Genomic DNA, 13,428 nt, shown 5'->3' on the forward strand with positions numbered 1-13,428 from the left:
TAAGGAAAAGGCAGGTTGTGGAGTGGAAAAAAGAAAACCAGCGTTCAGGAAGAGTGAGTAGGAGACTGCCAGCTACACCTGTGTCGGATCAAAGTGGGCTGCCAGCTCAGGAAGAAGACAGGATTTTCCGTTTCCTGTACACACTCAGGGACAGACCTCCAGGGCTTCCAGGTGGACCAGTGCCGGCCTGTCCTCCGGGTAATAGAAAGTCATTTGCCTGGCAGACTTGGACCATACTACCTGGTCTGCGCCTGTTTCCTTCCTTGGTTCATTCAAAAGCTCACCCGCTGTAATCAAGTTACTGCCATGGCAAGTCTGATTATCACCTTCATGCTGAAGTCCTTCTCCTTCCCATTGCTTCTAGAATAATCCTGCCACCAGTTCTAGAGACCTGCACAGTTGACCCTTTCCATCTCTAGTCTCCACCTCCACCGCAAGCCACCCCCGCTTATTCTCCCTTGAGACTCCACTTTCGCCACAAGGCTCCCCCACATTCTCTCTTCCCCGGCCTATGACCTCTACGTGTTACCAGACTCTCTTCAGCCCTAGACCCTTTCCTCGTACTCCTCCCTCCCTCTGCAAATGCTCCTCCCTTTACTATTTAACTGCTTAATTCCTTCCTCACCCTTGCCCAGACTTCTCCGTGGTAGCACTTATCACAGTTGAAGTTTGTGTTTTGTGTCTTAGAAGAGAGGAACCATGTCAGCTTTTCCTCAGCGTCCCCGTGCACAGTTGGCTGGAAACACGTGTGTTGTGAATGGATGAAGGGGAAAGCCGGAGTGGGTAGTGGGGGATTTCAGTCGTATTTTCACCACCTCCAGGATACTTTTGTACCTGTGGATGCCTACCTATTCACAGTGCCGTAAATAAGAAAGAAGTTCCTTTTTTTCTTATGTAGAAGGCCAAGCATATGGTGAGCTAGGCAAAATTGTCAGGGCCCAGCTTTCTTCTCTCTTTTTTGCTGGCTATCCATGAGCCCAGTTTACAATTAGGCTCTATTAGTAAAGAAAAAGGGGGAGAACAGTCCCAGAGGCAATTAGCAATCTCTGCCATAATGCCTTATAAAGGTATTGTAAGGGTTAAATACATATATAAGACTCTTAGCACAGTAACACTCAACCATGGCTCTTTGTGTTCCGCCACCCAGCATGCATGCAACAAATGATGCGTCCAAGGGGCCTTCCCACCCTGTTTTTTGGAAATTGTTCAGCTCTTCCTTCTTTTTTTCTTCATTTTTGGGTCAAATTACTTAGTTTACTGTGTTTGCAGACAGTTTACCCTAAGTATAGGGAGCACATCTCTGTTTTTCTTTTGATAGTTCATGTAATAACAGCCCTTTGGCTGTTCCGCCACCCTGCGGCCTGGACTGTGCTCTCCATAGCCTCTTCATGATTCCTGTCAGCCTCCCCATCGCTAAGATAAACTCTGCTAATCAGATAGAGCCACAGATCTGTTTCCTCCTGTGGATGGTGCTATTTGGGCTGAGTCCACCTTTGTTTAGGGCTGGGCTTCGACGTGCAGGAGGTGGGCAGTGGGGGGTGAAGAGGGGGGTGAGATGGGACTTTAACGAAAATAGGGTAGCACAGTGTGTGCGTGTTCTTGACAGTTTGTGTTCTTTATTTCCTGTGAAGGCAATTGACCGAGGCGTATGCTTTGAACTGGTCTATAGTCCTGCCATCAAAGACTCCACAATGAGAAGGTACACAATTTCCAACGCCCTCAGTTTGATGCAGGTCTGCAAAGGAAAGGTACGCTTTCATAATTTCAGGGTGCTCTTGAAATCTAGCAGTTTGTTATTATTAATCCACTAGATTCTCCGAATGATTTCTTTTCCTCAGAGCAGGAAGTTCTCAAGGCACTGGAACAAATTCTCCCATTTCAGTGAGCTCTGCAAGTTTTAAAGGGAAGAAAAATATTGAGAAAAGAGTAATGTGAGGGGGGCAAGATGTGTGAAAGCCTTTCTTCTAATAAGGAATTTGCGATTTATCCACTATGGGAAGACTGGTCTAGATAATAATTGTCATCAGTGAGTTGCATTTAGATTGCATGACCTGTTCAACTAGGGTTTTTTTGTGTGTGTGTGTGTGTGTTTTTTAAGATTGTACTTACTTATTTTTAGAGGGGAAGGCAGGGAGAAAGAGAGGGAGAGAAACATCAATGAGCGAGAGATACATCCATCGGTTGCCTCTTGCACACCCACAGCTGGGGACCTGGCCTGCAACCCAGGCCTGTGCCCTGACTGGGAATTGAACAAGCAACCTTTCAGTTCACAGGCCTGCACACAGTCCGCTGAACCACAGCAGCCAGATCTCAACTAGTTTTTAAAACTAATCCATCTTTGCTAAGATTTGTGGGGAAGACCTGTTCTGCTTCTTACAAGCTGCCTTTTGTTTGACATGAGGGCTTTTCATTCTTTCACTTTAATTATTTACCTGGTCTTAAAGAGAAGTCAGTATTCATAGAGCCTTAAATGTTAAAATGTGATTACGGGTTATTTGTATTATAGACTCATTTTTTTAAACATTTACCTATGATTAATATTGATCACTTTCTGTCTTGTAGAATGTGATTATATCTAGTGCTGCCGAAAGGGTAAGTCTGCCGCTGAGTACTTTGTCGTTGTTTTCAAGCTATAAAACTTTGAGTTTCGAGGGGAGAAGTTAAAATAGTGATATAATGAACATTTATTGCACATTTGTAGTAAAGTTTCTAAGGGAGAAATTAAAATAGTGATATAATGAACATTTATTGCATATTTTCATTTTTAACTGTATTTGCTCATTATAATTATTGAAGAGTAATATTTACCCCATTTCTTTGAGGCTTTAAGGGTTTTTTTATATTGTTAGAGAAGCTTTTTAAGCTTCTTTTGTATTTTCAAAAACTAAAGAAAACAATCAAAATTACAAGGAATGAAATTTACGCCATTGATTTTTTTTATATTTGGAGACCTAATCATCCTATTAATTTACTGCAGGTGAAGTCTTGAAATGTTATCAATAACTTCTCTCATGCCTATTTTTTGTTCCTTTTACTTTAGCCTTTAGAAATAAGAGGACCATATGACATTGCAAACTTGTATCCTTCTCAGAGTGAGATATTATTGAAATTTTCTTTTGGGAAATTTGGGGTTTGAAATGATACACCTTAACAAGATAGTTTTCTTAATATTTTACTGTAAGTTCACCGATTAATAATTTCAAAAAGAAATTACAGCAGGTCACAGAGAGCTTCACAGGTAGAAAAGGAGGACAAGGATGGGGGACTCTATTTCAAAGGCTCCGAGCTGACTGAGCCTCTTCTCCAGTGCATGTTGCGTTTGGGCCAGGGACTGCTGTGGGGTTAGAATACGTCTCTGAGTCTGACCGGTGAGCTGGCATTGTCAATTGTATTTGTGTTAGTCTCGTGTCCTTGGCTGACTCTAGGTTGAAATCCTTAACGGCCCCGCAGAGGGTTGCTGTTTGGACTCTCGGAGAGGGAGGCCAAGGCTGCGGTGTCCACCAACTGCCGGGCTGCGCTTCTCCATGGAGGTGAGCGAGTTCTTCCAATAAAAACACCAGACGGTCGTGGTAGGGGCCAGTCGTTTTTATCAGACAGTTGAGCCATATCGACTCTTATTATCCTTCCCTGTAGAGTTCCTTTAGGGTCATCTTGCCGCACCCTGTTTTAGCCGTATCCATCGGTGCTTTCTCACCCTTCACTTCAGGCTTTACTTTCTGTAGTCTGTGGAATGGATATAGATTGTGTTACAGAAGTGAGTGCTGAGTACATTCTTTCAAGCTCTGCCTGCGTGTCCCTGCCTGTGTTTTGATGTGCTTCCACTGTGCCTGTCTCCTTCCTCCTCTTCATAGCACCATGCTTGCTCTTCTAAAAATCACTGTTTACAGAATTGAAATGTTAACAGTATATGTTGTGCCATTTATTAAGAACACAAAAACGGCAAATGTATTGTAAAAACCCAACTAACAAACTCAAATTGTAACTTCTTGCAATTATTACAACTTATGATTCTTTTCACATTTTTTGTTCACATGTTCAAGTTTGTGCAGGCTATGCATTTTTTACTCACATTTTATTTAAATATATCTTCCTCTTCACATTAATTCCACCACCTGAGGCCTTTGAATGTCTTATTTCCCCAATGATAAAACTTGAATTGAAGTGTAGGGTATGCCCGTACTATGGAGGATGAAAACGAGGTTTATATTTTTTAATTTACACTTTTCTGTTTTATCTTCATTCTCTTTGAAATTTTTACCTCTAGTGGTAGTTGGTCAAGAAGCAATTTACTTGACATCAGAGAAATTTCAAGCTTCCGAATAGGTCGCTACAAGTGGATGAAATTACTTGGCACACAAATCCTAGCAGAGTTAACGATGAGTGGACGGAATTACCTTGCACACAAATCCTAGCAGAGTCACTGCAGCCCTGTGTGCTGTGCCTGGGTCTCAGCGATCTGATTGCCACCAGTGAGAACTGTTTACTGCATTGACTTGCTGTGAAGTAAATGATTTTGCTTTTGGTTTCAAAAGATTTTGTTAGAGATTGTTGTAGCACATAGCCTAGACCCCATCATGTAAGCTCTGAGAATGACCAAATCAATAGGATTTTATAGAAATTTTCCTGAAGTTAGAAAATAATTTGGTCACACTTTGGTAGTGTTGCCATTATTTTGTCTTTTTTAAATGAACGTAAGGAATCATCAAGAGTCTGGATAACAAGTCATGTTCCATGTAGACTAAAATAAGAACAAGAAACTTTTTGTTATATTTAATGGATTATGCTATTACAGGTGTCCTGATTTATCCCCTTTGCCTCCCCTGTACCCAGCACCCCCCACTCCCTCAGGCCATCCCCACACCATTGCTCATGTCCTCGGGTCATGTGTGTAAGTTCTTTGGCTGCTCCATTTCCTTTATTGTACTTAACACCCCGTGGCTATTCTGTAACCACCTATTTGTAGATCTTAATCTTCTCACCTCTTCACCCATTTCCACACAACCCTCGCCATCTGGCAACCATTAAAACACTCTTTGTTTCCATGATTCTGTCTCTGTTCTTGTCTGCTTGGTTTGTTTTTAGATTCAGTTATCGATATCTATTGATTGCCATTTTATTGTTCATAGTTTTTATCATCTTTTTTTGTATAGTTCCCTTTAACATTTTATGTAATAACAGTTTGGTGATGATGAACTCCTTAGTTTATTTCTTATCTGGGAAGCTCTTTGTCTGCACTTCAATCCTAAATGATATCTTTTCTGGGTAGAGCAATCTTGGCTGTAGGTCCCTGCTTTTCATGACTGAATATTTATTGCCAATCCCTTCTAGCTTGCAAGGTTTCTTCTGAGAAATCAGCTGATGGTCTTATGGGAACTCTGCTGTAGGTAACAAACTGCTTTTCTCTTGCTGCTTTTAAGATCCCCTCTTTATCTTTAATCTTTGGCATTTTAATTAGGATGTGTCTTTGGAGTGGGCCTCTTTGCATCCATCTTATTTGGGATTCTTTGTGCTTCCTGAACTTGCATGTCTATTTCCTTTACCAAATTAGGGAAGTTTTCTTTCATTATTTTTTCAAATAGATTTCCAATTTCTTGCGCTTTTTCTTCTCCTTTAGTACGCCAACGATGAAAATGTTGAAGCACTTGCTGTTGTCTCAGAGACTGCTTACACTGTCCTCACTTTTTGGATTCTTTTTTTCTTGTTGTTGTTCTGATTGGTTGTTTTTTGCTTCCTTATGTTCCAGGTCATTGATTTGATTCTCAGCTTCATTTATTCTACTGTTGTTTCCCTGTAAATTTTTCTTTATTTCAATTAGTTTATCTGTCATTTCTGACTGGGTCTTTTTCATTCTGTTGAGGTCCTCACTAAGTTCCTTGAGCATTCTTATAACCAGCATTCTGAACTCTGCATCTGATAGATTGCTTATCTCCGTTTCATTTAGTTCTTTTTCTGGTATTTTGATCTGTTCTTTCATTTGGGCCATATTTATTTATCTCCTCATTTTGACAGCCTCCCTGTGTTTGTTTCTGTGTATTATTTAGAGCTGTTGTGACTCCCTGTATTGATAGTGTGGCCTGATGCATTAGGTGTCCTGTAGGACCAGTGGCACAGCCTCCCCTGTCACCCAAGCTGGGTGCCCAAGGTGCTGCACCCTTTGTGTGGGCTGCGTACACCCTCCACTTGTAGTTGAGGCTTGATTGCTGTTGGCAGGTCAGTGGGAGGGATTTACCCAGGCCAGTGAGCTGCAAGGACTGGCTGTGGCCACTGATCACCAACTCTTCCCTCTTTGGAGAATCAGCTGTCTGGGGGCAGAGTGGTGGTGCTCTGACGTGGTCTGTAGCTGTCTACTGGGTGTGCTGGCCCTGGGGTTTGCTGGGTGGTGCAGGCCAAGGTTAGCCCTACCTGTCTTCTACTTTGGACCACCCTGCCTGAGCTGTAAAGCACTCTGAGATGGCTGCTACTTATTCTGGGTTTGGACATTCCCAGATGAAGCCAAGCTATGAATATGGGCTGGGCCACTTAGCAAGAGTTATGCAGGCTGGGGACTCACTGAGGCTGGCTGTTGCTTATTTGAGAGGATTTAGGAAGTTTTGAACCAGGAGCCAAGACCAGCCATTCATATAGGAAAGTTACAGTTTACAGTTGGGTGTCCCCAAACGCTGGGTGGGAGGGAATCTCGGGATCTCCTGGGAGGGACAGTGTTAGCCAGGTTGATGGCGCCACAGAAATGTCACCCATCTGCCAGATCTGTGGCTCTATGTGGGGTGAGTTCAGAAATGGGACAATGGTCTTTGCCCTTCAATAAAGGGATACTCTGAAAAAAATGTAAGAGGGCCCTGCCTGGTGTGGCTCAGTGGTTGAGTGCTGGGCTGGGAATCAAAAGGTCGTCAGTTCAATTCCCAGTCTAGGGCACATGACTGGGTTGCAGAGCCAAGTCCCCAGTAGGGGGTGTGCGAGAGGCAACCACACATTAATGTTTCTCTCCCTTTCTCCCTCCCTGCCTCTCAAAAAATAAATAAATAAAATGTTTTTTAAAAATGTAACAGGGAAAAATACAAAGTTCTGCATTTGACTTTAGAAAAGCATTTATTTAACATAGAATATGTGTAAAGCTGGGCTTTTATAGAAGTTAAACTAAAAGACTTGTGGACTTTAGGTGGCATTACCATTCACCCTAGTGTGCCCAGGACGTCCTAGTTTATGCTTGCTGTCCCTGAAGAATTAACCACACATCTAGAGGATAAATTATAGCTGCCCTGTTTAGTTGACGTGGAGATCAATAGGAAATAGTTAGTGCAGTGTATTCCTAAGGTTGCTGATTTGCCTTAGGTTAAATTAGAAGAAAGAAAGAATTCTGACACAAGGGGATTTACAGTCTCATTCTCGTCCTCTGCACTGATGAAGTCCCAGCTGGCATCTGTATCACCCTTGGGGCCACATTTGAGAAGGAGAGCGAAGCATCAGAGCACCACCAGAAGACAGTTCACAGGTTCTTAGAGGGTCTGGAAACCCACTCATGAGAGGAATTGTTGAAAGCAGTGCAAGAACAGAGACCAGGGACACAAAACATGGGACACATAGTAGCTGCCTTTCAACATTGTAAGTTTTGCAACAGGGAATCAGAATTAGCTGCATCCTAGGGGCTTCCAGAGACCAGGGAATAGCAACTGTGGGGAAGGAACAGAGAAAGTGGTGCAGGGCCTGAGGCCTCAGCTGGTGGTTGACAAGGTTGGTGTCCTTGGACCATTGGACCAAGATGGACCTTGTGGGCAGACCTGCCCTAATTCCTCGTGAATGCAACAGTGCACTCATCAGTAAGTACTCTAGGGGTAGTTGTAGATTTTCCTTGACAGGGATGAGTGAAGGAAATACTACATGTGAAAACATGTGCTAAACTAAAGCCCTATACAAATGTTATTTCCAAAAGACTTATGCTGAAAGAGCATCTTTATCTGAAAACTATAAAGGTATTCCTTGTAGTTCCCAGCTTAACTTAAGAAGTAAATATTCATGGGATAAGAAAAATAGAACATTTCTGAGATGGAGCTAAAAGAATTTTGAAACAAATGCATTTTGTTTTGTTACAAACTGTTGGTTTTCACAATTTAATTATTATACTTTTTATTCATCTGATTTTTAGATTTTTACTCAGAATCATAGTGACACAAATAAGCATCTCTAATGCAACATATTTCTTTTGGAGAAATGGGAATAATGAGCGATTTCTATTTATTTTGAGGCGCTCTGATTGTGCTGACATTTTAATGACCCTTGAGAGCAGTTTTGTGCTTTTTATATATTAAAATGCTTTTAAACAATTGGCAAAGACATAGTACATTTGTTAAGTTAATCCTGACAAATGAAAAGGTAATGCTTAACTCTGTAAAATTGACTTTACTTTTATTATTTGAAATAAGAAATAATTCTTAACTAAATTTATGTTTGTTCAGTTCTTTTAATTCTACTTCCTCACAGCCAATGAATCTCTCCCTCCCAGTTTGGAGGACTAAGTTGAGATCTCTTTTCGTGGCTTTGTGGCTCTTCAGACGTGTTAGAGATGCTCGAGAAATGGAGGTGGGAAGAAGCAGGTGATCTGATCCAAGTGTTACAGAACAGACCCGGAGTTGCGGGGAGGATGATACTATTACCAAGTGGACTCTCCCCCCTTCTCCTGTGGTGCTCCTGCACTAGGTTCTCAATGTCAGAGATCGGTGAAAAGGAAAGGATTTACTCAAAGGTTGTACAGACTTAGAGTAATGACTTAATGTCTTCATTGAAATCCCAAAGTCCCTTCAAACACCCACAAACACACACAATCCTTCGTTCTCCCCTTTGCCCAGTCCGGGGTACCGTATCTCAGGAAAAGAAATATTAGTCCGTGGTTCAGGTAGTCCCCAGTTCTTCCGAGTGTTCTTTGCCCAGCTGGCAGGCCTCCCTTGGTTCCCAGCACCATCAACTGTGTGGACAGGATCTCCAGATCTCATTCCAAAACCACAGGGCCCTTTCCCCTGGCCCACCAGCAAGAGTCTTTCCACCCCTTTCCTTCCGGCAGCATCTCTCCTGCATTGTTCCAAACCACTAAGAGAGGGCCCCGCATCACTGCTGCATCTTGCTTTCCAGCTTCCTAAGCTGCATGGCAAAGGGAGCCCCAAAGCTACATAGTTCCCCCTCTCTTGCCAAAGCTCTGTGGGTCCCCTCTTAGTCCAAGCTCTCACACAGGTCCTGCAACCAGGGGGAGCTGCCTCCCAGTTACATCCTGTGTGGAAGTCACTTCGGTCTCTCTGGCTCAAAGCAAGGCTGCAGCTGCTTAACATATCCATGAAACCAGTTAAAAGTTATGTTAAATGACCATGTCAGGGGTTATCTGCAAAACTGTTGCTATGGGAAACAGCTCTCAATGGCCCTGCACTATGTGTCCCATCCCCAGTTCAGACTGGTGGGGGTGAGGACATCCTATATTATTTCCTGGACCCCATTACAAGTCCATATCTGGGGCTGCACCCCATTACACAAGTGCCTTTATTTGATGCTGCACTGAGAGGCAGACTGAGTGGGGGTTGGCTCCAGCACTGGGGGAAGGCAGGAGAGGGGTTTTTGAAAGAAAAAAAGCAGGGTCTGTGGCAGGGTGGGGGAGGGGTGGTTCTTCTGGGCAGTTGCCTGGGGGTGGAGGGTTTCGGGATGTGAACTGGAACAGTGGGTTAGATAAAGGGCAGGCTATTCCCAGGTCCAGGAGCGTCAGTCTGACCACTGGTCTTTGTGGCTGGCGCCAGATACCTGTCTGGGAGGTAGGAGACAGTTTTGAGTAAACCGCAGGCTCTCATCTGAGTTGGGAGAACTGAGTCAGGAGCCAGCCAGCGGGTTGGAAAACTGGCCCCACTGGGTCATGAGCAGTCTGGCGGGCTGGGAACTGGCCTGACACTTTCAAGAAGCTACTCTGCCATCCTCATTTCCTCCTAAGTTTTTCTCATTCCTCCTTCATACCAGCCATACCAACCGTAGGTACTTCTTACCTCTCTCCCCCGGCCTTTGCAAAGGAATACTTTTTTCTCCATTTTTCCCCTTTCCTGTTCCTAGAGTACGTCTTTTTTGGTACCTTTCTTGATTTATCCAGGCAGAGTTCATTCTTGAGGGTACGCCCATTCCTCCCATGTTTGTCCCTATTGTGCTCAGCTCAGTGTTGAGGGAAGAAGCCTGTGTTAGGCATCTTGCATACCCTCTGCGGATGACACAGTGCCTGGCCTGCGCGTAGACGTTTGCAGAAGTTGGCTGAGTTTCAGTTGAACCATGCTGACCTAATAAACACCTGATAATCCTATTCTTTCTCCATCATCACCAGTATATGAGGTAAGTGAATATGTGAGCTTCATTCACCCGAGTACTTATCGAACACCTGTTACATAACCAGGCGTTGCTGCACATTGGCAGCACAGTAAATGCGGTTGACTCTTCAGAGGTGTGTTGATGATCTAGCGAGGAGACCGGCACGTGCGTGCTATCGAACGAAGTGGGCGCACACACCGCCACGGGAGAGAGACAGTCGGCGGCGGCCTTGCTGTTGTGACCATCCGTGTGTTTCCCTCACGCAAAGCGCTACTGTGCCAAGGCCCGAGACTTGGGCTGTGACTGTTGAAGCGACCGCCGACGAAGCATTTGAGATAACCTGCCCTGCAGTTTTATTCTCGAAGTAGTCCTTAGGAGTGAGTTCGATGTTAATATACAGACGTTTGCGTGTTTGGGGCAAGGGAAGGCTACAACAGAAAATGTCACCCGCATTGCACGATGCTCGTGTCATTTGCTAGTGCTGTCCGTCAGAGCGGCGTGGTGATGCTGGTTGAACTGCCTCTTTAAATCGTGTCTTAACCTCAGGCTCTGTGGTTTCCTCCTTTGTTTTATAGAAACTAGGAAAACTGCTTTTGGAATCATCTCCACAGTGAAGAAACCTCGGCCATCAGAAGGAGATGATGATTCTCTTCCAGCTTGCAAAAAAGCCAGGTGTGAGGACTGAAAAGAACCTCCCGGTCGCCGTAAACACTCCTTGCTTCCCTTTCATAGTCCTCGGCCAGAACAGGAATGGAACCTTTGGATGAGTTGCTGTTTTCACATGGAGCTAGAAATCGGTGGTCTCTCAAAGCGATCTTGTGTTCACACCATTAAACTCACAAACAGAACCTGGTGAAGCATTAAAATAAAAGACACAGCATAATGAATTCAGATACTATATTATGAGAGAAAAGCAGTCTATAGTTAATATTCTTTGTGTAAGTGATAAAACAGCAGGTATAAATTAGATGTTTTGATATTTCAAGACTTTTAAAAAATGTGTTTTTCATTTAAAAACTCATGTTTCTCTGCTTTCCTTGATACACACTGTTTTTTCAACCTTACTACTACTCAATATGGGCTTGTTTTTCAGGACTATTAAAACTTCTATTAAGGGATTGGCTTTTAGCTGATCTGTTCGTTTGAGCCTCTTTTATTATGCTCATAGGTCAAGGTTCTTTCTAAAAGGACTTGCTGTGAAATTTGTAGAAGGATAAGGAAGTCACAGTCAGCCTCTCCTTTGCGCTTCTTACCTCCCTGATGTCCTTAAAACAGGACTCTCTCCTTTGACTGCGAAGCCCCTGAAAACCTAATACTGATTTTTGCTAATAGTTATATCAAGAATATGAAAGCATTAGATTTAACCAACTTTGGAAATAATTTTTAAGAGGGGGATTATTATATTAGGTAGAAGTAGCCTTTTTGCAAATACCTGCCTTTTTGCTATTGATAGCAGTAATTCTTTAACTGAGTAAAAGGACAGAGTCAGAGAAAAGATCATTTCAAAAGGAAGTCTTTATACAAGTCTCACTTGTGAATATAGTTGCTTAAATAAGATATTGGTAAAGGGAAACGATTAAAACAGTATACCGTGACAAGGTGAGATTTACTCTAGTAATTAAAAATATTTCAGTTCTCTTTAATGTTCTATACTTTATTGAGAACAGTCAGAATCATCGTAGTAGATGCTAACAAGACATTTGATAAAATTTAAAATCTACTTCAGATTTAAAAATTAAGCAACAATAAAAACCTTTGGCAAAACACAAGTAGAAGACTTTCTCACACAAACACACGCACACAGATGTTCCATATATATTTATATATTGTATATATTAACCATGATGGTTCTAAAAATAAAGCATTTTTGACCGACTTGTGTAGCTTGATGGATTAGTCTACCCCATCAAGCTGATGGCCACTGCTACTAAGCCCACAGGACGACAGTTCACCATGTGAGTGACAGCTGGCTTCTGCCTTCACCCAACTTGGATTCACCAAAAGTTAGGTGTGTGTTTATTCATAAGTCTGTGTCATTGTATTTAGCATTGTAAAGTTGTATAAGTTGGTTAAAAATTATGAACACTGATGAACTATGAGAAGTAAAAAAAGAAATCCCAGGAAAACTAGATTTGATGCATTTGAAAGTTTTGTGAAAAAGAGTAGTTACTAAAAAAAAAAGTGTTAAAAAATTGTGAGCAGGATAACTAAGATTTGGGGGAGATGCAGTAAAATTCTGCACTTGGATTGCTTCCCAAGAGTCCTAAGTTCTTTCTTTAAAGAGACTGTAACTGAAGAAAGACAACTGGAACTCCCACCCATGCTTCCATACACCCAAGAACAGGCTTTGACCTTTAAAAGACTGGTCCATGAGTATATTTGTATGCATGTAATTTAAACTAAAATAAGATGTTTAAGTAGATGTATGTTTTAACTATTCTTTTTAAGATTTTACGTAACTTATTTTAGACAGGGAAAATGAGAGAAGGAAGCATCCATGTGCAATTGCTCCCGCACGCTCCCTACTGGGGACCCGGCGTGCAACCCAGGCACGTCATCTGGGAATCGGGGAATCGAACTGGCAAACCTTTTGGTTCACAGGCTGCTGCTTAATCCACTGAGCCTCACCAGCCAGGGCTTAGCTCTTTTTGATGCCACACCCTAATCTGCTTTTTAGCCAACTTGGCTGTTGTGTGTGTATGTATATTAACAAACCCCAACTGCACCAGATAATATTGAGGACTTTAATGTTGTGTTAGAAACGAGGTAAAGTTATTGCAGGTGTGACTATCTTTTTGAAAAATAAGAAGTAACTGGGAAAACATTAGACCTGCAGGTGCCTTTTGGTGTACGGACGTGTTCCACATTGGCACTTAGGCCTGCTTTCTGTCTTTGAATGTGTGCTTCTCTCTTTCAGGTGCTAGGGCCTGACGCCTTGTCACCGCTGAATAGCAGTCAGCGGTTTCTTTCTAATCGTGCGGGGTGTCCAGCCTGTGGCCCAACACAAAATCGTAAATTTACTTAAAATATGACATTTTTTTCGTGATTTTGTGTCACCGTGTATATAATGGGTGGCCCAGGACAACTCTTCTTCCAGTGTGGCTCAGC

General features: G+C 42.7%; 1 protein-coding gene across 1 annotated transcript in view; it reads left to right on the forward strand.

Annotated features, from left to right (window-relative positions):
* Positions 1-13,107, forward strand: part of RPP30 (ribonuclease P/MRP subunit p30) — a 32,161-nt gene extending 19,054 nt beyond the window's left edge. Inside the window, exons 7-11 of the mRNA XM_037047324.1 lie at positions 1,632-1,748; positions 2,563-2,592; positions 3,041-3,078; positions 3,451-3,530; positions 10,896-13,107. Coding sequence (XP_036903219.1) covers positions 1,632-1,748; positions 2,563-2,592; positions 3,041-3,078; positions 3,451-3,530; positions 10,896-11,005 — 375 coding nt within the window. The 3' untranslated portion in view covers positions 11,006-13,107. The remainder of the gene's footprint in view (positions 1-1,631; positions 1,749-2,562; positions 2,593-3,040; positions 3,079-3,450; positions 3,531-10,895) is intronic.
* Positions 13,108-13,428: the final 321 nt, after the last annotated feature.

Source organism: Sturnira hondurensis, unplaced genomic scaffold (genome assembly GCF_014824575.4).
Source record: "Sturnira hondurensis isolate 20B ecotype Veracruz unplaced genomic scaffold, ASM1482457v3 Scaffold0005563, whole genome shotgun sequence".
NCBI classification, from domain to species: domain Eukaryota; kingdom Metazoa; phylum Chordata; class Mammalia; order Chiroptera; family Phyllostomidae; genus Sturnira; species Sturnira hondurensis.